Genomic DNA, 24,382 nt, shown 5'->3' with positions numbered 1-24,382 from the left:
GTGCGCACCGCGGTCGCGCATCCGGCGCTGCAGTCCTGCGCGCAGAACAACTTGACAAACTTAACAAATAAATCGTCAACTAATTTCATTCAATAACTTCTAGAAAGACTAAGAAAAAATATGATTTTTTCGATATCTTTTTACTAGCACCACAATTTGTTTCTATGACTACAGTTTGATCACTCTTTGGAGGCATAATTTGCATAAGAAAATTACTATTGTGTTGGCTGCGTTGATAAAATCAGCTGTGTTTGGAAATGACAAGAAGTAAGAAAAGGCGTAACCCTGCTGTTGTCACTGACTGTTTCCAGGCGTAGATATTTTGTCCAGCTGAGGCAAATAATTCACAGAGAAATCAATCAAATTGCAAACTAATCCATTCCATAGTTTAATCTGGCTTGTCTTATCATGCTGTGAAGAGCAAGTTGGTCATCAATACATAATTCTTACGAGCTGCGTTTTCTAAAACATAGATACCGAGCTATGAAAGCGAACAACTTTTTCTGTCTTGTTTTGAAAACAATATCTGTCAACTTGAAATACTACACGAAGGCGCTCCTGCTTATCAGCTTCGTCAGCTTTGGTGTTTGGCAAACAGCGAAAGTCATGAGTAACACATCGGTAAAAATATGACCCCCAATTACATAGTGCTTCTTTAGAACTTTTGTTTTTTCAAAATGTTGGCTCAGTTCTTAGTCTCATAATAAATAGTGGCAGGCAAAGGTCTTCTGTTGTTTAATGGCAAAAAGCATATATTATACGTTTCATTCATAATTTTTTTGTTACATGTAACTTTTATAACGTTGTCCCTGTCCCAATGCATAAACATTTTGTTCTGACTGGCCTGCTTTTACTGTGTTCATGTATTCTGTAGAAGTCAAAATCTAATTAATAGATAATTATAAAGCTAACAATCTATGAACTCTGCATGTGATGTTCGCAAAGTACCATTTATTTATACTACACGAATAATTAACATTAATCGATGACAATTTGTTTTAAACCAAGTAGTGTTAAACGAAATTAGAAATGCTGGTAACGCGTAAACTGGAAATCCATTTTCCCTTGGCCTCTGTTGGTACTCTCTGCCTCCAGTATCAATCGCAAATAGGTCAAAAAATAACATGTTATTTAATTCCACCAAATCCTAATAATTATCCAATTTTTCTAGCAATGTTAAGTTATAAAAAAATCTTAACTTATTTACTTAATGGTTGTTTTATTGTTTTATACTCATTTTCAGTTACAAGCTTTACAAGGAATAGAATTTGCCTAGACTTATTATTTGCAATCTAATTCATTTAAATAACCATATGTTCTGGAGGGTTTGAAATAGCAGTCAAATTCTATGTCAATAATTTCCTTTTATCATTTTAATCCACTAAAAAACTATCAAATATGTAACAGCCAGCATACTTATTACGATCATTATTGATTTATTTTTACTGATATTTAAATTAATTGAAATCCATTCGATAGGTTTTGAAATAAGATTAAATATGAAATTTTGTGCTGTAAGGATTCCCCTTCCCATACCATCTGTAGAATTCAACACACAACACGCAACTGAAATAAAAGAACCCCTAGTGGGTTATAATATTCCATTAATAATGTATTCAATTTTTTCCTCAGAAGCACCGCAGTACAAGGGGATTGTATAACTGGAATGTGCATGACTCATTCAAAACTCAGCTGCCACCTTCAAGCTTTGAAGTGGCAAAAGGCATCAAGGAAAAGAATGACACCATCAACATTGACGTAAAATTGCGAAATTGAAATAATGCTGGAAAACACTGATCTAAATTATCTCTCTAGGGAGTCAGGGTGTTTTACAGAGAATGTGTGCCCCCACCAAATATTGAGCCTTCCCAGCAAACACTTTTACTTCTCCACGGTCGGAGCTTCACCTCTGAGACATGGTCAAAAATCGGAACTATTTCTCTCTTCGCCGCCCTTGGCCAAAGAGTTATTGCAGTTGACTTACCAGGCTATGGCAAAACAGAGGGCGAACATTATAAGGGTGACAAAGGAAAGTTCATCAACATGCTTGTAACTGCGTTGGTGATGGAGAAGCTAGTTATTATTTCTCCTTCAATGAGCGGGAGTTTTTCCATGCCTTTCTTGGTCACGTACCCAGAAAAATTGAGTGGTTTTATCCCGGTGGCACCAACCTCGACTAATACTGTTTCCCAAGAATCTCTGGCTAGGATAACAGTGAGTCAACATTCCGAAAACAGCATCAAAAGTTGATTGTATATTTTAAAGGTGCCCACAATTTCAATTGTTGGGTCAGATGACGACACAGGATTAGCAGAGCAGACAAACGTCAATTTGGAGGTGATGCCGAATCTCGCCCAAGTGCAAATTGCTGATGCCAGGCATGCTGTCTACTTGAACCAGCCACACCTGTTCCACACGGCGGTCTACAATTTCATGCTAGCTTTGAGGGCGGAAATCGAATCAAGGGTACAATAGACTATGTATCGACTGAAGAAATTTTAATGTGAAGCTTTAACTGTAATAACAATACTCGTCAGCGTAAGGCGCTGTTAATTGTGATTATATTCTTGTTTATTCTTGCAATGGTCAATAAAATAAAATTATGGAATTTTCACCATTGAGTTAAGTTCAGCTCAAATAAACTAGTTATTTTTAATTTGCAGCTATGTTAATAAATAAATGGAAATAGAATCGACCTTTTAAATATTTTATTCTCAGCCATACACAAAATACACATGATAAGCATATTCAAGTCATGGAATGCATAAATAAAATCCTATCATCTGTTATAAATGAAATCTCGACATGAGTTCTGATCACTAAAAAGAGACTCAATTTGCCATCGACAGAGTTCACAGTTTCCAGTTTTTTTAACCAAATTAGTTGGAAGGACTCTAGAAGAGTGATGTGAGCAGGTTTGCCTGTTAAAGTCCTATTTAAAATCTGAAGCGCATAGTTATAATTGATGTATTATTGTTTAGTGTCTAAAGTGAGCTAGTCGGCGGGGACTTGACATGAGTTCTTTTGGGAATGTCTGATATAGCACTACTTCTAACAATTCCTGTAAAGAGAAGATTTTTTTAGAATGTTTTAGTCCACATTAAGCTGTCTTTAATCTCACATATAGCAACTGCTTGTTGTAGACTTTTTCCTGAAGGGCTTCGAAAACCTTCCTTGCTCCCCTTTTTGCACTCTGTTGCCCTACAAGGTTACATAGAATCTCTGGCACATTCTCGATGAAAAGTTGACGAGCTTCTTTCCTATATTCAGGATTTTACTACTGCATTCAATATCTAAATCTGACTTACTTTGTTTTCTCTTTTTCCTGATCCGTTCTTTGTTGAGGGGGTGGAGATAATTGCCCATGAGGCCACCAAGAATTAAGAAACACTTGGAGGTAGAAATGCAACATTGGCTCAGAGAAAATCCAAGCCACAGTTTCTCTCACTTGTCTGAAAGTTGCAAAAGTTAGATATAAAAAATTATATACCAGACAGTTTTACAACCTTGTAATTGTTCTGCCATAGGTGAGTTGGACAAATGTTATGAGCGACCTTCTTAGCCACCGGAATAACCCCCTGAGATCGAAAATTTCACCTAGGAGGGCATACAGGGGCTCGGCAACCGCGTCCCCTCTAGGTCCACCAGACCCATCTACCCGGTTGTCATCATCAAAAATCAGATCTGTATCAACCAGGTTGTCATCACCAAAACCATAGCTTCCACTGCTCCCGTTGCTGCCATTGCTGAGAAACAAATACCAAAATTATCATTGTGACAACAGATAATCTAAAATAAATAGCTAACCTTTTAAATAATGTCGAAAGGGAAAACTTGTGTTTCTTTGGTGATGGAGCGGCATGTTTTAAGAGATCAGCACTTGGACTAAGGAATGTGTAGATTGCCTCACATGTATTCAGTCGGTCATCGCCAAGAATTCGCTAAAAACAGACATTTCACTTTGGCCAAAATCCACACCTTGACCCTCTATACCTCTAAATATTTTTGTATCTGCCTTTTGGCCTTCTCCAAAGCTGCTTTATCTAGTGTTTTGCCAAACAAAAACTTTCCTGAGAATGAAGGTAGCTCAACATTTTTTACAGTCGGATCAAGTTGACTACAAAAATAGAAAAAGTGCTATTAACAACATCAAGGAGATAATGCTAATCACCATAATTTCCTGTGCAGTTCAAGAAAATCTGGCAAGCCTCTTAACACAACCCACCCAGTTGAAATGGCATCAGCATCGTGTTCATCTTCCAGCACATGCACAACAAGTACAAACTGAGGGGGTTCTTTTTCATCAGGCATCTAAACACAGGTTCAATCAAGCGCGCAAGATGGAATTTTTATCAGAACAAACCTCGGTTGACTGAACCATAGCCCTCCACCGCCCAAGATGCTCGCCCCAAGTTTCTGTCCTGGTCAAATGAGCTTCTAGTTGTCTGTGCTCACCTTCTAGTCTAGCCACTTCTTGCTCCAACACAAGAAGGGCCTTTGCTTCTGGTTTGAGAGATGTCCGGAGAGCTTGAAGGGCCTTGGGAAAAACAGTGGGAATTTTAAATTTTTTTTGTTTCAATTTCAAATAGATATTAACATTTGAGAAAGTGACTTTTTCCGCAAGTTTTCTTGATTTCGTTTGGGGAAATCTTACGCAAGGCAAAGCTGGCAGAGCCAATTAGAGAAAAAAAAACAAGATGCTAACCTGCTTCTTTGTAACAAGTTTTTCCTCTAGCTGCAAAAGCTTCCTTCTAGTACAGTTTGGAGGCTCCCCGACGATTTTACTGCCTTTGCTTGAATCAGTTTCAACTGGCGAACTGAACTCTGCAAACACAAAAATAAATAATTATTGAAAAAAACATTAATATGTACATTACCTTCAACATTCTCATGCTCAATTAGAGCTGCTTCATCCATAGCAGTGATCATTTTGATGTAATTTTCACTGGCAATGAACAATGGATAGTATTTTTCCTGCAAGACTCCAACAACATCGTCCTGCACTTCGTAAAATACTTCTGGACCCTGGTCACCAAGCAAAAATGCTTCCATTCTCTTTTTTATGGCCTAAGCAGCAGTCAAAAAATAAATTGCATTGTGCAATTACAAATCAATTCGTTACCTTATCGACTTTGATCAAAGACGAGGGAGGGTAAATGTGGGTATAATAAAGTTCTTGGGCCAACTGGTGCCACATGTTCCTGTGCGACAGTCTCATCTTTTCAGCAGTGGTCCAATAGTCTAAATATGCAGTCGGTGAATCTAAATTATCAGGGGTCTGAACAGATGACGAGTGTTGCTGGAGGAACTTCCTGAGGTACTTTCTGCCTTCTGCACTTTCTATCACGCTAACTAACGGCAAGAATTGATGATGATGTTCGTCAACTGCCTCCGAGCCAGTTTCATCTGCAAAATCTTTCCAACCCATGGCCCGCAGTCTCTTTTCACACTCGCGTTTTGTATAGAGAAGTTGATTCAGGTAGCTTTCTTGTCGGCGGACCTAAGGTGTGATCCAGTTCAGTTATATTGTTAGGCGCTTGGGAGATGTTTTTTTAAAAGAAAAATTAGTAAGTTTGTTGGTCTAACAAAAAATACTCCACCAACCACAGCAGTTTTTAAGTAATAATTAACTATCAAAGTGGAATTTAAATCATTAGAACTCAACCAGCTTTACTTACATCACTAGAATCTGTTTTGTCCTCACAGGATGATTCTTTGGCTAGCTCCAATTTCACATTGACCTGTAGAATTTCTGTTACAATATTGTACCTGCAAATAAGAGTTAATTCAGTTTTGTTCGTTAAATTAACAAACATATCAGTACCTGATATGTTTTAATATGTCTAAATCATCACAGTCTCTAATTTTTTTTATCGTTTCTTCATAGTTTTCGATGTTTGTTAGCTGGCGCTTTTTTACTCTTGATTTCTGCTGGTGATGGATATAAGCAATGATTTTCTGATTTATAAAGTCTGGGTCGCAGACCATATCGACGGCGGGAAGTAAAACTAAAACATAGTCCATTTGTACATCTCATCTTAGCTTTTTTCTAAAAGGTAGAACACCTCACCTGCAAGTGCCAATGCCTCTCTCACAAGCAGCCGCAGCAATGGACTCGTTACGTAAATTTCGGGCATCAAAAGTACCACAGCCATTTCAGATAGAGACCTCATGAAGTCCTCCTCTTTTATGTTCTTCTCAACATACGGGGCAACGTGAATCACAGCTGGGCCACCAACTCGACTGAATCAATTGACTGTTAAGTCATTTAGGTTGGCAAAAATTTTAACTTACATGGCAGCGGCTTGAGCCAGCCTGAGCCGCTCGAAATGCGTAGTAACTCTTGTTATCATATCACATGCGACCAACTGGGTTTGATCCACTTGAGAGAGGCGCTCATGCAACTTTTTTATTCCTTCCCAAATATCCTCTCTAAAAATTAAAATGATTTGTGTGAGACCTTTGTAAATATAATTATGTAGTTTTAATGATATATATGTCATACTTAAATAATTCTGTGATTTGGTCTATATTTGCACATAGCCCTTGTAGCAGCTCAGCCAAAGAGTCCCTGAGCGCATTGTCTAGAACTTGCTGGAGAACAGCATCCACCATTCGACCAAAAACCACTGGCAGACATTTTCCAGTCCCGTCAGGAGGATGCTGTGGTGACAGGTTAGGAGAGTCAAAACTCTTCTTGGATAAAGGCTGGCCTTTGACCTAAAAATTGACGGTTATCACAAACACGTGAACGACCTGGGAGGAACGTTATAAGCTCACTTTCAAATATTCAAGCACCAACTCTGTTCGTCTCGAGGGAGACAGCTCATCTTGACTAGGATTTTTCTTGACTTGCAACTGCTCAGCTATTTTTTGATTAGAATAGACGAAAAACCTACTGACACCAAGTGCTAGGCCGAGAACACATGCTCCGATCGAGACAGCGACGAACACAAACACGAACACCCACTCGAGAGAGAACACGAAGGCTGCGAACAGCACAAAAAGGGCCGACACAACCACTTTGCCAGCTGCGTTGTCCATGTCGGCCCCCCGCTTTATCTCTTGATTCGGCAGACCATCTCACAACGACAAAGTCAGCAATCAATGCCAGCGAAAACCATGCTAACTATGCCAAAGTCCACAGGTCTGCTCTATCTGTCACATAAGGAAGCAAAATAAATCCAGCTGATCTGTGCTAATTTTGGTAGCAGGGCCGGCAACCAAACTCAGACACAGCAGGAAGCAAGATGCTAGCAAGATGTAGCCAACTTAACAATAGCGATCTTGATTCTCTTGATTGTTGACTTGGGATTATTTAAGGATTGGGACCTGAATTGCGGAACATTTTTAACAAAAAATATAAGATATATAGAGGCTCAGGTGAGGAGATATTTTCATTGCACATGCAGCATTGCCTTAGAGTTGTGGATGGATCGTTTAAATAAAAAATATCTGATGAATGTCTGATATTATTACATGTTGATACATATTTATATATGGCAGACTCACCATTTTCGCCCAACTCACACTTCTCGCTAGGATAGGGATTAACATTGAATCTTCCCATCAGAGCGAGAAGTGTGAGTGATCGGAAAGCGTGAATCCCCCATATCATACATATCGTTGTGTTAGCAATTTGTTTAAGCTAAATTTGATTTATAACTATGACAATCATAGTGAATTTAATATTAAGCCCAAACTGCTGTGAATTATTAATTTTATGAATCGATTCCTTTCAAATATATGATTATGTATTATGTAATAATACATGTATGTTATTTATTGATTAATACATATCTAATATTGATCGAATATTTTTTCGTGCATAAGATTATTTTGGCAGATAAGGAAAAATGTTTTTTATTTTAATTTTTGCTAATCTAAATTAATTACGTCTTCCTTGCATGTTTAGATCAGGTTTAGATTACAAGAAGAGTTAAACATGAAGCGCAGTTGCAAGTTGCTGTCCACCTTGGCAAAAGAAGAGTTTGGCAAATTCTTTGAATCGTTTGATACTGTTCTGACAGACTGTGATGGTAAAGATAATTGGTTAATACTATCACAAACTTATTTTTAGCAGTTTTATGATTTTTTGGTAAGCTAAATTTACACTACGTTTAATTTTTAAAGGTGTCTTATGGATGGGGGATAATGAAGTTATTGATTCAGCAAACATAACCTTGAATAAACTCCAGGAGCTGGGCAAGAAAGTTTTCTACGTGACCAACAACAGCACAAAGTCAAGGGATGACTATGTCAAAAAATGTGCAAGGCTTGGATTTAAAGCAGACAAGGTGAGGGAAAAATTATTCCTACTATATACAATTCGCGAGGGCCGGAAGCTTTTGCCGAATCAATTCCTGCAATTCTAATATATTTCGTAATTTTTTCCGCCTGTCTCTAGGAATCAATCATTGGCACTTCATATATTGCAGCTTCGTATCTAAAAAATATAGGATTTAACAAAAAGGTGTATGTAATTGGCACTGAAGGTATCACCAAGGAACTGGATGCTGTCGGAATTAGTCACATTGGCATTGGGGTAACATGATAAATTTAAATTTGTTTCGTGAGACAGACAACTAATATATCATATAGAGGGATGTTATGTCGGACACTGTGGTAGACCACTTGAAAAGTGGTAACTTTACTCTTGACCCTGATGTTGGTGCCGTCATTGTCGGATTTGACCAGCACTTCAGTTATCCTAAAATGATGAAGGCTGCTTCGTACCTTTACAACAAAGATACCTTGTTCATTGCTACAAATACAGACGAGCAATTCCCGTCAAGTGATTTTGGTGTGGTGATTCCAGGTAATAAAATAGGCAAAATTTATTGAACTTTTTATCAAATAGGTTTCAGGCACAGGTAGCATTGTTGCTGCGGTCCAAACATGCTCCGCTCGAGAGCCTATTGTGATGGGGAAACCTAACCCAACCATAAAGGACGTAATTGCTAAAACGCATAATCTGGACCCTGCCAGGACTCTAATGATTGGTGATAGGTGATTAACTCTTTGTTTATTTTTAAGACATTTGTTTATTGTACATTTATATTAAAGGTGCAACACTGATATCTTGTTGGGCACTCGCTGTGGCTTTGCAACGCTACTGGTGCTGACAGGAGTGACGCAAATACACGAAGTGAGAGAGTGGGAGAAGTCCGAAGATGCAGAACTTCAAAAATTGGTGCCAGACTTCTACTTGGATAAGTTAAGTGACCTTCTTGATTTACTTCCGTAAATCAAGCTAACAAGGCCCATTATTTGTCATATTGAATTGAAAATCCCGACATATTACCTCTTAGTATACATACATAGATGCCGAAAAACTAATTGAGCATAATAAAGGTGTTAAGCTTTGAGGGAAATGTGCAGAATTTCAATTTAATAATTATGTCACCCGGTTATTTATAGTTAGTGTTGCAAACAGTGTTTTATCAAGAACCTATTTAATGGAAATTTTTGTTTGACAATGTTATTTTTAAGAGTTTAAAATGAATCGATAGAACTTGAATCTAAACATAATAATGACCATTAAGAGCTGTTAAATTGAATAAAAGAAGTTTTATATGCTTTATTTATGGTACTTTATTTTAATGTGGCGTAGATGCACTGCTCTGAATATCACAGAAATAATGTAATTGATATAACACTCAGTATCAATGGTTTAAATGACAATTTTCCCAAATTTTTGTTGATGAACACCGATTTTCAGTTATGGAGAAATAAAAATATGTTAATTACAATCCTCACCACTCTAATGTTGTAACTGAATTTGAAATGATGTATGCATGAAGTTCATATATGGTTAACCATCTTGTACATCTATATGATATCACAGAACTTCTTGAAATGTTTTTCTCATCATATCATTTAGGCCAAATGATCAAATGCTATTTTTCATTGATGCATCAAATTTCTAGAGTGGCTAGTTAAATCAAGACAAATCACTTGCAAAATATTAACATCCAAGCGTTGTAGTATGCCACACTAACATTAAAAGTATAAGGTGGTCTTGCAGCTCTGCAGTGGGAATATATAGAAGCACTTTGACACTTGCAATATATAATACAATTATGAAAAATGCAGTGTTTCATGTCCAGTTTGAATTCTTATATTGGAATGTATTTGTTGTGTACACACAAAAATAACATGGTTTCAATAATTACATCAATACAGCTGCAGATAAAAGCAGCACATGTAACGATAGTATGACACACCATTTCAAAGGCAATTACTTTCTCTTTGAAAAACAGGCAACACCTGTATAGTTGCATAAATATTTGGAAACGACTATTTGGATTTGGAAGATTTTGTGATCCAAAAATTTGGTGCAAAGTTTTTGTTTTAACAACGTGACCCAACTTCTCAATATTCTTTGTAATGTACTTTTAAATTTTAATATAAAAAAAGTGCCACAGTAAAAATTCAAGTACGTATATTTAAAAATATACAAGATTAGAAAATTTATCACCAAAATGAGCAATAACAGCACAAAAAAACAATAAAGTCTTAACAGAAAGTCGAGTTTAACTTAAAAGGTCAGGATAGGTCCCTCTCTGTGATCAAGAATATCTGTAAAGGTGAAACTCTCATTTAGCATATTGATAGAATCGAAAAGCTGCTGCTGAACATCACCTCTAGCAATACTCCACCAGGGAAGGGTGATGTATGTGAGGAACGCATTAAGTGGGACTGACTGAGCTCGTTTGGTCTCCTTCCAGAAGTGGAATGTTTGAGTGAAACCCCTCATGGTCCACAGAGGGTTATAAGCACCATCATCAAGTTCTGCAATATACAGAGTGGAGTAACTCATCACCAGTCTAATTAAAAACCAAAGGGTTGAGATAAATTGTGGATTTCTCCTAAGCAAATAGCGTCAAAATCCTAAATATACTGGATAAAAATGTGTTGAAAAATCGATAGAAAGCTCTCATGGGACAACTAGTTGTAAGCACAGTTATTATTTTCTACATTAGCTTGTCATTGGTGGGGAAACAACTTATAAAAAATTATTTCTCAACCCAGAATATACTCTTAAGGACATTGCTACCTTTTGTAGGATGGCTATTGGGGACGTCACACCAGTAGATGACATTGGTACCATCAGCTGTTTTACGCTTGGGTGGTACTCGTTTGCTACGCATCTTACTACTCATGCGAGCTACAGTGGCTGATGGGGCCAAAGTGCATAATCGGGATAACATATTGGTAGCTACAACCATCAAAAATATAATGTACACACTTTTCGCACAATAGCTTAATTTGACAAATCATGCCAAAAATTAAAAAAAGCATGCATTGCTGATGTACCAGCCTTGAACGCTAACTAAAGCTTACCGTCTCGAAGGTCTCCTGCCTCAATTTCATTCAAACCATTAGCCATTGAATCAAGGCCCTCATTTTCAGATCTAGCTCTGCTAGATTCCTGATTTGGCTTAGTTTTCCAACCAGCGCGGACAAAATTGTTTAAATTTGCACTTGGGTCACTTAAACGTCTCTGTAACATTAAAAAACAACAAGTTTAGAATTATTATAACATTAATAAATAATTAATAAATGAACAAATTAAAACTAATTGTAATAAAACTGAATATTTAGCAAATATTTTCACTGACCGATCATAAAATAAACAAAAAATTGTTGGAAAGGAATATCAATGCTCAGAAATAACCTGATGTCTGTAGACAAAGAAATCCTCAGGGTCTTCGTCCCAGTCCGAATCCCATAGGTCTGTCGCACAGAAACCTGGTTCAGAGGTTGGCGTCTCCACTCCACTACCTGAAGCATAAAATTAATTATTCATTTTTTATTGAGGCACAGTGGCATACATACCGTCACCTTTGGGTTTGGTTACCGCCATTTCCGCATGACCTTTTCCCTGTGGGCCCTTCATTCGAACAAATTCAACTCTTTGAGTTGTAGCACCAGAAAATAAACCAAAAGTCATCCTCTGTGCCATTTTGTTGCCCAGACTTGACTGGAATAAAAATTTAACATAAAATAATCTTGTTGATTAGTGAATCCAGGCAAATTAAATTTACCCTGGCGTCATAAACCTTCTTCAAAGCATCATATCTAATACTTCCTAGGAAAATGACACCCTGAATTGAGCCCTGACGATCAGATGCGACAAGCTCCACACATACCATTTCACCATCTCGGACCAATATGTCACAAAATACCTAAAAACCTTATTTAGAAACCACCGATTTTTGTATCAAAGGAGCGAACCTCGTCAAAATTATCGACCATAAAACAAATGTATGGATAAGTCATTTCCTCTACGTCTCCTTTTGTGTCCATTCTTCTTCTGCTTGGCGAGGCATATACTTTCTGTAAGAGGACAAACGGAGATTAATTTCACCTTTACGAATTCACATCGCTTACTTGAGAATGTCTTCTTAGGACTTGCAGCTCTTTTGGACTTGTTCGAGTGCAGATCGCCAAAGTGAGTGTGTAATCAAATTGGTGGATGATCAAGTTCAGGTATACCGTCTCTTCCCAATCAATGTCAGGGTCGCCAATTGGTAGCTTCCGACTATCTTTTCTGAAAACTTCGACCTCAGTCTGAAATAGATAGATAAAATTATGAAATCCAAATCCAAATTTACTTCAAAGAGAGCATACTTCAAATTTAGGAAGATTTCTGGATGACCCCTTAACGTGACGCTTTCTCACAAAAAATAGCAGGTCATCACAGTCTATGCTCTGGTCTGTTTGAAATAGGAAGTGGCGGACAAAAAGATCAGTCCAGTACGAAGCACCTTGTAATAGCACAAATCCAGAGGAGTCTAGAACAATAGTTTCAATATTGAAACATAACGACAATATCATAATAATGTTATGATAAATATTTGAATTCCTGATTTCAGAAATTTTGAGCGTACACTCGTTTTTCTTTACTTCCTAATTGCCACGTTAAAATTGAAATTTCAATTTTCTTAATACAACACTTATAATTGCTGAAAATTATTTATTTTTTGGTTCTATTTTAGTATCAAATTGTACCTAATAGTAACAGGATAATTTTAAAATCACTATTTACCATATATGTAATTATGGCCAAATACTAATTTTTTTGACAAAACTATAATAACAAAACGCTCCTGAATACGTTAATAATGTGTGAACCTTAATAACATTAAACAGTGAAAATTTCAATGACTCATTGAACGCCCCGCTCTCAAGTCCTCGACTAAATTGCGGGGGTAGAAAACTGAAATAAAAAAAGCCATTGCAAACAACTCGGTCGGCGTGTGACGAGTCACATGATCAATCAAAACTATGTAGTGCATGAATCCTTTACCGTCTTTCATCAAGTGCCTCATCTCCTTGGTCCGCTGGAAGTTTATCTCCTCGAGCAGCTGCTCTAGCACAGTGGGTATTTTTCCTCCCAGCGCCATTTTCACCCTCGCACTCGACCAGCCGCACCAAACAACCCCGTTATTTTGTCCTCTCACTCAGTGCGCAGCGCAGTCGTTGCTGGCGCCCTTCGAGTCTCCGGCCAGCAGTTCTCTCCCACCAGTGAAGACCCCTCAAGCGCCGAGTGAGGCGCCACCAAGCCACGCCCCGTTAGAAAACCATTCACACAATCAGATCAGCTCTTGTGTTGTGTTGTGTACTGTGTGGTGTGGTGCTGGTGTGGTCTCACATAGTACGTAAAGTCTTGCCAGTCTTACACGCTTTAACACAGCTTGTTATTAAAGATTAAAGTTTGTGGATTTGCTGAACGTTTTTTATGACGTTTACAGCAGAAGACGTCTGACATGATGTGAGGTATTTACTCGTCGCTGGAGCTTTAAGAGATTAAGATGTAAGATTATGTATTGTATTATTAAGTGCAGTGAATCGTATTTTCAAGAGCCAATACCACACGAAGTCGACTTCAGCACAGCGTAGTGTTTCTATTATCTTATGTGGTGCGGTTTTATCAGTGCGCTTGCATGCATTGTCAGTCGGAGTCACTTTTATTATATTCCAGTCTACTTCAACTCTTCGCTAAAAGGCTGTATGTATGTATTGAAAAGTCCTCTTTCGAATCGAGTTTTTAGTTTTTACTTCTCTTTTATAATCCGTTAAGTTCATTTGTGCTTCACACGAGAGCGACCTTTGAAAGAAGCAGGTTGAAAGAGAAAGTCCCACGCACCCGTATTGCAATCGCTTTATTTAATCATAATAATTGAATGATGTCATCGCCCTCAGGCGGGCTAAAACCGCGACTCTGCCACCACTTAACCTTTGACAAAATTTATATGTATTAAAAGTGCGCCATATATTTCATAGGATCAAGTGGGCCTCTCTTGCTAGGGCTTCGTGAACGGTGAGAATGGTGAAGTCCGTGGACGAAGAAAGTCCTGGCTGCAGCCATAGCTCCTCTCCAGGACATAACGTCCACCTGGAGGATGAGCCGCAGCGCGCACCGATGGCCAGTTCTGATGAGGAAGACCTTGAAAGTCCTTTGGAGGATGAAAAACCAGATGATGAGGGCGTAGAAGGGAATGGTAAGTGCCAGTGAAAAGATTTATCATCTCGTCTTTTGTTTTATTTGACAATTGTCTTAAATTAACTCTTAAAACACAGTGGCACCGTGCATACCTTTTAGCAGCCTCTATGCAGATCCTGTCAAGGTCAATAAAGCACCTGCAGAAAAGGTTTATATTCCTGGAAAAAGCATCAGAGTGAAGGTTACACTTTGTGAAAGGAATGCTACAACCCGATGGCAAAATCCAAATGTGTAAGCAAAGCCATTTTCAAAATATCTAATGTATTTTGTGTCACGCTTCAACATTATATCTGAATCTTCCTCTTTTTCTTATGATAAAATTATTTTATGCTCACAATGTTTTGATTAATAAACGCTGTATAATGCTTAATTATTATCATGAATATATATTACGAAAATATGGAAATAATATATTATGAATAATTTTATTGCTATTTCTAAAATTTAGTTTTGAAATAACGAGTTGTTGAATTAGATATTATTTTCATTATTCAATACATATTACATACAACAACAACTTGCAATTTTTAGAGACAGCAGTCATCTATCAAAGTCTGAAATCCATAATGTCAGTCTTTATTCAAAATTTTATCTTTGTGACGAACAGTCCTATTTTTCATAATGATATTGATAAGTTAAAGAAAAATCTCTTGAAACAATCGCATTAGTCATCAATTTAACATTCCAATCACCAATATAATTTGCACCAATGTTAATCATCAGCTTAAGTCCACGTCACTCTACATGTTATTTAGTGTATTAACTTTCAAACCGCTATTAATCAGCCAAAGTAACAAATGTTTATGTGTTGTAAGATTATCATCACAGTGAATTAAATCACGTTGTGTAATTATCACATGTAATTCACAAATAAATTTCGCAGCTACACAATTGAGCTGCAGCATGGAGAGTTCAGCTGGGTCATCAAGAAGAGGTACAAGCACTTTTACCACTTGCACCAACAGCTCCGAATCTTCAGGGCTGGGCTTCAAATTCCCTTCCCGACTAGGAAGCACAGAAAGAAGAGAGAAAGCTTCAATGAGGATCTGGGTCCGCGAGTTGGCATCTTCAAGTTCAAACGAATCAGATCGTTGCCTACGTACATACAAATTTCTATATCATTATGGGTTGGGTCTCATTTTTCTTTTTATAGACTACCGTCAATGCCTGACGCTGAGGTGAAACCTGAGCAGATGGCGGAAAGAATGAAACAATTGGAAAAATACTTGGAGGGTGTGTTGAGAATAAAGGTTTTCAGAAACCACAATGAAACGGTAAAATGCGAGCCAAACATCCTTAGGGTTTTGCTAATTTCAAATGGTCTTTAGATGAATTTTTTGGAAGTAAGCCCACTTTCCTTTGTCGACCAGTTAGGCTCAAAAGGAAAAGAAGGCCACATTAAAAAGAGGACAGGAAGCGCACAAACCTCAGGCTGTGATATTTTAGGCATTTTCAACCAAAAATGCTGTAAAAGGTGCGATATCAAAAAATAATCTGCAAAAACGCGCCTTTAAGTTACTTTTTTCAGCTGTGGAAAGTTTTGTAGCAGGAATTTCGGTCGATGGGGCAGGCGATGGTTGTTTGTCAAAGACACCTTTGTTGGCTACGTTGAGTTCAAAACGGGTATTATCAAGAGTGTGATGCTCATGGACCGAAGGTTTGACGTCACTCAGTCCAGTGTACCTCACTATATGAAAATCAGCAATATGAACAGGTAAAATGAAAATCCTTACCTCTCATTTTAAAAATAATAATAATAATAAACGTGAACTTAGAAATAAACTAGCACATGCAGGTGCTATTTTATTTTTAAACCTAACGCAATAACAATTTATTCTTTGGAAATTAGGTCCATCACTGTTGATTGTTTGACTGAGCGAAAATGCAAAGAATGGGTTGCTTTTCTGAAGATGAAGGCTGAATCAAGTGGTAATTTTGAACTGAAATCAAACCCGCAGCAATTATTGAATCATTAATTTCAGCCACTGATTTCACCAAACCAAACCGATTCACCTCGTTTGCCCCAATCAGGCGATCCACCGAAGCAGCCTGGTTCGTTGACGGCGCCGGATACATGGCTGCTGCTGCAAAAGCCATCGAGGCAGCTAAAGAAGAGATCCTTATTGCTGATTGGTGGCTGAGCCCCGAAATTTATTTAAAAAGGCCAGCTAACGCAGACCACGTTTATCGGCTGGACAAAATGCTGGAAAGAAAAGCTGTAATTTGAATTTATTCCAAGATATTGCTGCCATGCTAATCTTTTAACACTCTAGGCACAAGGAGTCAAAATTTTTGTTTTGCTTTTCCAAGAAGTGAAACAAGCTCTTGCCTTAAATAGTAAATACACAAAGCAAGTGCTCATGTCCAAGCATGAAAATATCAAGGTTAGTTCAAAGTTAATGAGTAACTGATATTATGCCAACCACAAACCCACATCCTATATTATATATTTAAGACAATTTTTGGTTTCCTTCTCAAAATATTAACTCACTTTCCCCATTGAATCACCACATCCTATCAAATCAGATTTTTCATAACCTTAGTTTTGGAAGTATCATACAAAGTTAATTTTATATTATTATGCTTATAATATTTTGGTTTATCTTGAGTTAATCATAGAGCAAAACAGATGAGCGTGTCCTAAGCTAAATAAAGCTCTGATTTTGGATAAATTTTAAAATGTTACTGCAGCTTACCGTTTCCACTGAAAATTTAACTTTTATTTTTGAGTCTATGAGATTAATGTGTAAATAATTCAAACTCCCTACCTTCAATTAAAGTGTTTCAAAAAATATTTGATTAAACTTATTTTTGTTATCTTTCCATTACATAGGTACTTCGCCATCCAACTCACGCTCGCACTGGAATTTTTCTGTGGGCCCACCACGAAAAGATCATTGTAATTGATCAAAACTACGCATTTCTTGGCGGCTTGGACTTGTGTTACGGCCGCTGGGATGATCACAAACACAGGTATGAAGACGTTTTGACTAAAGTCACAATTTGAAATATCAAAATGATCAATCACAGACTGACTGATCTTGGCCAGCCATCGAGCACAACGGACGGATTGTCCAATTCAAACCAGTTCCTTCCTCACGCTCCAAAACTAACGTCTAGCAATCCCAAAGGCAATAAAGTCACCTCTGTGTGGCAACTCGCAAGCTCAACAAATCAGCTCCTCCGATCCATGTTTGATCTCCGCTCTGAAGCCTCTCAAAGTAGCATCAACAAGTCCGTGAAAAAATAAATTTAGACTTGATTATTACTGACTAAGTTTACATCTGCAGAATTGCTGAAGAGAATGAAAGAAGAGAAGACGAGTCTGCTGCCCACCCCCACATGTTTGCGATGGCAATGCGAATGAACCGCATTAAGAGGCGCTTCAGGAGTTTCTACAATAGCAGCGTCGGCGCAGCAAAGGTTGACAAGAGAGGAACATTCACAGATACGATTGCTTCAAGCGGAGAAGAGTATGATTTGCATTTTCCCCAACTGCGTCAGGATTAAATTAAAATCATAGGTCATCCGATGACGAAACCTTCGCTTTTGACGAGACTCTGGACGATGCTGAGATTGGCCAGGCGAAACTTTGGTTGGGAAAAGACTACAGCAACTGCATCGTCAAGGATTTTGTCGATCTAGAGTCTCCATTTGCTGGTAATAACTTTCTTAAATTAATTGTCTGCCTGCAGTACTTGATTTTTGCCGCTGCAGATTACATCAGCAGAGAGCAGACGCCAAGAATGCCTTGGCATGACATTGGCGTCTTGGTGCAAGGACTGGCGGCCAGAGACGTTGCCAGACACTTTATTCAAAGATGGAATGCAGTCAAGGTGCGTCATCCAAAGCAAGCAGGGTTCGCAGCAACCCTAATTTTTCCAGAGAGACCCACTGCATTTGCAAAAAAACCTTTTTTGCGGGTTTTTATGAAATTTTGCGCATTTTTCCGAAACACATGCATTTTTATTAAAATTAAAAAATTCTCATGATGGATGAACATGATAGGGATCAGTAAAAATGCCACTGGTTTCACCAAAAGACCAACAATTTAAACGCTTGTCGTAATTTGCCTAATTACTTTTTTTGGCGCGAAATGTGACCTTTTCGGAAAACATAAGTAAAACCCAAAACTGGTGGGTTTTTCCAGCTGCGGTTTTTGCGCATAAAAACCAGTGGTGCATATTTGCGCATTACATTATTGATGAACCCTGAAAGCAAGTTCAGTTAACACCTTAAGATTACCAATGTCTCTGTCTTATCTAGTTGGAGAAAGTGAAAAATAAAACGGAGTATCCTTACCTGGTGCCGAAGTCCAACGATACGAGTTTAGTTGTCCCACCACTCAATAAGAAAATGCCTAAAGTGACTTGCCAGGTAATTTTTTCTTCAATGCTCAATTCAAATTCTGATTTTGAGTTTTTGAATCGCAGATTGTCAGAAGTGTGAGTCAGTGGAGCGCCAGTTTTCTGCACGCAGCTGCCATTGAGCAGAGCATCCATGAAGCGTACATTGACGCCATCAGAAATTCAAGCCACTTTATTTACATCGAGAATCAGTTTTTTATCACACAAGTGAAACCAGAGGTTGGAAAGGTCGAAAACAAGATCAACCAAGCGCTCTTCGACCGAATTGTTGCTGCGCATCAGTAAGCAGAACGTTTTGCGTGTAATTTAAAGCGACCACTGTGGTTTTACCTTTGACAGGAAGGGTGAAACATTTAGAGTGATAGTTGTAATGCCGCTCCTGCCAGCCTTTGAAGGCGAAATGGGAAAAGCGACCGGAGGAGCCTTGCACACCATCACTTACTACAACTACGCCTCGATTTGCAGGTGATTTTATTGTCTAAAATAGACTTTGCACTGGTGGGATGAATACCCTTTTCTCGGTGGCTCTTTTAAGAAAAAAGAGGTTTATCTATTGATTGAAGCAAATACAAATGAGAAAATTGCAGTTAGTGTATATACGTGGCGTATTGAAGCAGACACGGGGTGAAGCATATTTAGTTGGGAAACTCCACTTCAAACTCAGATACGCTTTGCTGTTATCGGTAAAACTTTCACCGATATACTGTTTCAGCTATGGCGTAAGCGCTATATTTTACTTCCAATTTGCGAGTTCCTGGCAAACATTATTCAAAGCTTCTCAGATAAAAAATTTAAATGCGCTGTATCTTTATTTATTTTTAATCGTGATTATAGAGGAAGAGGCTCCTTGATTAAAAACTTGATTGACTCTGGAATTGAACATCCAGAAAACTACGTATCATTCTATGGTCTCAGGACGTACGCGACGCTGAAGGATGAATTGGTAAATAACCTGAGCTGTTTTTTTTCTGTCAATAAATGCAAAATAACAAAAATTTAACTCCTAGTCTTAATAATGTATATATTCTCATAGGTCAGTGAGCTCATTTACGTCCACTCTAAACTGCTGATTGCTGATGACCGCTTAGTCATTTGTGGTTCTGCCAACATCAACGACAGGAGTCTGCTTGGATCTCGAGACTCAGAAATCGCTGTTGTGATTGAGGTTTGTTATAATGATTTTCAGACTCTGTGACCATGCCGGTCTTAAAAACCTCATTTACAGGACGAGGAAATGATAGATTCCTTGATGAATGGCTCCCCTTACCTGGCTGGCCGTTACGCAGGCACCATGCGAAGACGCATTTTCAGAGAGCACTTGGGCTTGCTGGAGTCGGCCGAGGGTGATGCCTTGGTTCGGGATCCAGTGTCCGATGAGTTTTACCATGAACGTTGGAGAAAAACCGCTGACACAAACACCGATGTATTTCAAAAAGTAAGTCAATGATCATATCTATGGAGTGTCAGTTTATAAATTTGATGCTTTGCAGGTATTCAACTGCATGCCCTCAGATGAAGTAAGAAATTTCCAACAGCTGCAGGAATACCAGTCAATCACACCACTTTGCCTTCGGGATAAGATTGAGGCTCGAAATTGCTTGAAAGAAGTCAATGTAAGATTTTCTATATTTTTAATTTGGAAGCAATGAGCTTGGCTCTGTTATAAATAGTTTTCATTTTTATATTTATGCTCACCATCAGGGTCACCTTGTCCACATGCCTTTGAGCTTTCTTTGCGAAGAGAACCTGGCCCAAGCGAACAGTTTTGTTGAGGGAATGCTACCATCAGCTTTGTGGACCTAGTTCTGGCGAGGTTTGCACTACGATATACACCACGCACTTTTGCATTTCATATATGGGAGAATGTCAATGCGCAGTACAAAGTCACATTCGTAAAAAAAGCCTTGCCGCAGAACCACAATATTTTGCATTTTTCAATTGTGTTGAAGATATATTTACAAACAAATATAGCAATGTTATTTATATGTTATGTATTTATCCAGGAATTTTTGAACATAGCAATATTTTTAGACAGAATATCAGTTGCTTGTTGAACAATTTTTTGCTATCAAAACTTGGCGTTGTGATTTTACAAGTTTGAATACATAGTTTTATCACATCTTTATTATATTCTATATTTGCATGCATTTTTATGTTGGACTGCTTTTAAAATAAAAAACTCGCAAATGTTCTAGGTATAAACTTTCATTTTAATATTACAAATACAGCCACTTAAATAAAAAAAGTAGTGTGTGAATGTTGAAACAGTTACAAAAAGGGGATTGGTTGTTCCTGTATCTTTGATGGCAATGCAGTGAGAGAAGTTTACAAGTTCAATTGAAAACAAAATACATAACACGCCTTAAAAATACATAGTGTACGTGTAGCTTCTTGGTAATGAGACAGACAAGTTTTTGTGTACATGATTTGTTTTAGAACAGCAGTATTACTACATTCGGGTGAGAATGCGTTTGCTATATTCGTCCGCCTCTTGGTAGTACTTTCCTCTTGTTATCACAAATGTGTTTGTATTCGGTCGTAAATTAATTATCAGGTGTCAAGAATTCAGTAAACCGATCAATCGACAGCGGCGATATGTGATTGGTTATTGTTCCGCTAAACGAGAGAAATGTCGAACACTTACAACAATTCACCTTCTTCTGACAGGGGGAAGGCACGTACTTAATTAGGGAATATGACCTCCGAAAAGTTTTGGCGTTCAAACTTCCCGGAACGGAAAAGAAGGGTTTACTCAGTCGGAAAAGTAGCTCGGAGTCGACTACCCAGATTTTTGCTTTCTCATACACTCGAAAAATTAATTATTAAAACTCATTCAGGGAGATCATGTTTTCATCTACTTAAAACGATTAAACAATAGTTATTTAAGTTGTTTCGCGTGTACAAATCAACTGATGGATGGGCTGTATGATGCGATGAAAAAATTATATATTCTTTAGCTTAATTTAAGACAAAAAAAAATGAGGAATTATTATACACAAAAAGATAGCGAAAAAGGAAAGAGTTTAGTCAATCAACGCTTCTAGGTCAATCCAATTGCCGAAAAATGTTTTACCAACATCACAAAATCTCTTTCTCTTCTTCAACTACTACTGTTTTTCGTACTTTTTTTACTTTTTCAATTCAATTGTCGTAATCCTCCTGTGTTATTTCCTTCGAATAGACGCGATTAAATAGAATCTTTTCAATGTCTCATAATCAATAGTGGTTATCCCCACGAATTCTCCATTCAATTATTTATACACACCTTATCAAGTTCATTGACTATCTACACCATCTCATCTCAATATACTTATTATTTCAACACACAGTATACTCCGATTTAGGTTACACAAGTCATAGAAAGAGTCCAAACAAACCAATCGGCAAGAGCGAAACTCCGCTTGCTTAAGTGAGTGTGTGATTGTTTGTGTGTCGAAATCAAAATACTGTACACCAAAAGTAAAAATGAGCAAATGAACGAACAAAACGAAAATACCACGTTTATGATTTTTATACATACACGAGGGAGATGGAGTCCTTTGAAATCAACAATGCCGATTAATCATAAATAACAATAGAGCACCAAATAAATTAAAAGCCGGTCCTGACGCTCTAGCGAAAGCTTTCCCTCGCGAGAGGTCTCATTCCGTGTTCCGAATGGGGGTGAGCGATTTGTTTTGTTTGACACTCTCGCCAAGCAGAGAAGGGGCTCCGCCAAATTCAGTCGGTAGCGAACAACTTGGGCGGCCGAAATGTAAAGAAGAGCGATTTCTTGACACTAAAAGTCTCAAGAAGTCAGTTGGGCCGACGTCCGCCACGCATTCGCTCCAGTACCAACGGAGCCCAGAGCGTCAAGACCGCGAAGGGAGATCAAAAACTTTTTGGAATCAACATGTGTTTATATCAAAACCGCAGTGTGCGTCGATTTTTTGTTTCTAAACTGGGGCAGTAGCGTTACAAAAGGGTGGAGATTCTCGAAACGACAAGGGAAACATCAATTTTTGTACCGCTTTTGTTGTTTCTCAGTAGAAAAAGGCTAATCCGTTGTGTTTCGTGTGCGAGCGTTTGATTTACATGTACATTATGTAATCGTTCAATGGATGGCGCGTTCCGGCGGCGCGCACCGCGGCTGACAAAAACGCAGCCGAACGTGCAGTGGCCGCGGAACGCTTGGCAGTGTTGTGTTGTCGAAGGCATTGAGCACTTGAGATCTCGCTGTGTGTAAGTGTGGTTCTCCGTAAAAGCAGCCCTGCAATTTCATTTACTTGCGCGGTCACTCACTCACAGGGGGTTTTCAGCAGGCTGGAAAATTCACCAGCCAGCGTTTTGATTTCGAACACGAAACGAAGAGGAACCATGAAGATAAAATAGCATTCAAGTTGCAAATGCAATTTAAAATATAAAAAATAAAAATAAAAAATTCTAACCGAGTTTTAGTCTGTAAAAATAAAAGAAAAAACAAAATGGCACAAGGCCTTCATTAGTTGGTAGTTAAAAAATAATTGCGACTCTTTTGAAAATTTCGTTTAAAACAGAAGTCCCTCAAACGGAGGCTGGTGGGATTTCAAGCCTGACTTCTAGTTCAGTTGTATTGCTTTCTGCACTCTCCACTTAAAGAGTTCCTCTCTCCTGGCCGAAAAAAATTATTTTTTCAAAGCTATGGCACACAGAGGTTGTTACTTCGTGGTCGCCTGTTCAAAAGGAGCCAGGGATCGCGCAGAGACGGAATCAAAACGTTTCAAAATGGCAGTGGTGTGTGTTTGTGTATTTGTGTGCGGTGTTGTGTGAGTTTCAGGGGCTGCCGGCGAAACCCCCGCAACTGAACTCTAGTGGCAGGCAGGTTGATTGTTTACTTGAACGTGGCAGTGACAGATTACGCGTCCGCCCTCGCGGACTCGATTACGAAAAAAAGGGACGACAAACGCAATAAATTATAATCAATCGAATCAACAGCTTACAACGTAAAAGACTATGTACAGAGACACAACTTGACAGTTCCGTAACATAGAGTCGCTGGCTGACTGCAGTTTTGCTCGAAAATCCACGCGGGAATCAGCTCAGAGAAGCCACTGGCAGTGATAGGTTTAGCTGGCTGTTAATATCTTTCTCGCGCGCGCGAAGTGCGTAAATGAACAATTAAAAACTATGTACAACGCCGCGCGAAGCGGCGGCACAGAGTCAGCCGCCGGCCGCTTGGCGCCTTTTTACAAATTGACCCTGAGATGCGTGTGATTCGCTTTGTTTGGCTAAAAATAAGGCTTTGAAGGTCAAGAGCAGAGGTGGTTGCTTCGGTTTCTAGTCTGCGCCTTTCGTGGTCTTCTGGTCACCTTGTTGTTAGTGGGCAGCAACGAGTGGTGCAGCACACTTGCTCCTTCGGATGGCAGACTCGACATCGGAACGACTTTGGTAGCTTGGTATTCACTCTCCTTGAGCCATTCGTCTGGCAGCCTGTAGCAGGAAATCGAAAATTAGCAAGGTGCGTTACTCAACACTCAAGCGAGCC

The 24,382-nt window shown here is 38.5% G+C and overlaps 6 protein-coding genes across 9 annotated transcripts in view; 3 read left to right on the top strand and 3 right to left on the bottom strand.

The window, feature by feature from the left end:
* Window positions 1-303: 303 nt before the first annotated feature.
* On the top strand, window positions 304-2,695 carry LOC135935156 (protein ABHD14A-like). Of its 2 annotated transcripts, none has more exons than XM_065477272.1 (4): window positions 304-621; window positions 1,636-1,758; window positions 1,816-2,214; window positions 2,266-2,695. In XM_065477272.1, the coding sequence occupies exons 1-4, from the start codon at window positions 484-486 to the stop codon at window positions 2,473-2,475; spliced, it is 870 nt and encodes a 289-aa protein (XP_065333344.1). In that variant the 5' UTR covers window positions 304-483; the 3' UTR covers window positions 2,476-2,695. The 2 variants fall into 2 exon arrangements, with proteins under 2 accessions (XP_065333344.1, XP_065333342.1); XM_065477270.1 differs by having other exon boundaries at window positions 1,633-1,758.
* On the bottom strand, window positions 2,692-7,216 carry snz (snazarus). The gene is made up of 17 exons (XM_065477252.1): window positions 6,781-7,216; window positions 6,506-6,720; window positions 6,295-6,432; window positions 6,071-6,243; window positions 5,825-6,008; window positions 5,679-5,769; window positions 5,123-5,500; window positions 4,878-5,067; window positions 4,706-4,824; window positions 4,364-4,537; window positions 4,172-4,311; window positions 3,994-4,117; window positions 3,808-3,941; window positions 3,507-3,746; window positions 3,309-3,452; window positions 3,122-3,260; window positions 2,692-3,061 (listed from the first exon to the last, which is right to left on the bottom strand). Exons 1-17 carry the CDS (start codon window positions 7,042-7,044, stop codon window positions 2,978-2,980), a joined length of 2,931 nt encoding a protein of 976 aa, XP_065333324.1. The 5' UTR covers window positions 7,045-7,216; the 3' UTR covers window positions 2,692-2,977.
* A 27-nt stretch (window positions 7,217-7,243) lies between these two features.
* On the top strand, window positions 7,244-9,583 carry LOC135935155 (glycerol-3-phosphate phosphatase). Its single transcript, XM_065477269.1, has 7 exons — window positions 7,244-7,383; window positions 7,916-8,039; window positions 8,134-8,297; window positions 8,408-8,545; window positions 8,602-8,818; window positions 8,868-9,009; window positions 9,067-9,583. Exons 2-7 carry the CDS (start codon window positions 7,946-7,948, stop codon window positions 9,245-9,247), a joined length of 936 nt encoding a protein of 311 aa, XP_065333341.1. The 5' UTR covers window positions 7,244-7,383; window positions 7,916-7,945; the 3' UTR covers window positions 9,248-9,583.
* LOC135935150 (uncharacterized protein KIAA0930 homolog) lies at window positions 9,570-13,491 on the bottom strand. The gene is made up of 11 exons (XM_065477263.1): window positions 13,316-13,491; window positions 12,637-12,800; window positions 12,397-12,576; window positions 12,241-12,342; window positions 12,051-12,191; window positions 11,842-11,986; window positions 11,681-11,787; window positions 11,347-11,506; window positions 11,060-11,221; window positions 10,645-10,794; window positions 9,570-10,581 (listed from the first exon to the last, which is right to left on the bottom strand). The coding sequence occupies exons 1-11, from the start codon at window positions 13,410-13,412 to the stop codon at window positions 10,541-10,543; spliced, it is 1,449 nt and encodes a 482-aa protein (XP_065333335.1). The 5' UTR covers window positions 13,413-13,491; the 3' UTR covers window positions 9,570-10,540.
* Window positions 13,492-13,627: 136 nt separating this feature from the next.
* Window positions 13,628-21,070, top strand: Pld (Phospholipase D). Of its 2 annotated transcripts, none has more exons than XM_065477236.1 (23): window positions 13,628-13,785; window positions 14,293-14,510; window positions 14,590-14,743; window positions 15,396-15,611; window positions 15,666-15,786; window positions 15,841-15,986; window positions 16,041-16,226; window positions 16,362-16,441; window positions 16,495-16,730; window positions 16,786-16,896; window positions 17,346-17,485; window positions 17,543-17,746; window positions 17,803-17,985; window positions 18,036-18,172; window positions 18,230-18,348; window positions 18,779-18,889; window positions 18,946-19,160; window positions 19,219-19,344; window positions 19,714-19,822; window positions 19,913-20,044; window positions 20,105-20,314; window positions 20,370-20,492; window positions 20,581-21,070. In XM_065477236.1, the coding sequence occupies exons 2-23, from the start codon at window positions 14,336-14,338 to the stop codon at window positions 20,680-20,682; spliced, it is 3,336 nt and encodes a 1,111-aa protein (XP_065333308.1). In that variant the 5' UTR covers window positions 13,628-13,785; window positions 14,293-14,335; the 3' UTR covers window positions 20,683-21,070. The 2 variants fall into 2 exon arrangements, with proteins under 2 accessions (XP_065333308.1, XP_065333309.1); XM_065477237.1 differs by having other exon boundaries at window positions 13,641-13,822.
* Window positions 21,069-24,382, bottom strand: part of jing — a 45,223-nt gene continuing 41,909 nt past the window's right edge. For both annotated transcript variants that reach the window (XM_065477255.1, XM_065477256.1), the window contains exon 8: window positions 21,069-24,327. In XM_065477255.1, the coding sequence (XP_065333327.1) occupies window positions 24,147-24,327 (181 nt within the window). In that variant the 3' untranslated portion in view covers window positions 21,069-24,146. The remainder of the gene's footprint in view (window positions 24,328-24,382) is intronic.

This window comes from Cloeon dipterum, chromosome 2 (genome assembly GCF_949628265.1).
Source record: "Cloeon dipterum chromosome 2, ieCloDipt1.1, whole genome shotgun sequence".
NCBI lineage: Eukaryota > Metazoa > Arthropoda > Insecta > Ephemeroptera > Baetidae > Cloeon > Cloeon dipterum.
The sequence above is the reverse complement of the archived record's forward strand: the minus strand, read 5'-3'. Positions and strand labels throughout refer to the sequence as shown.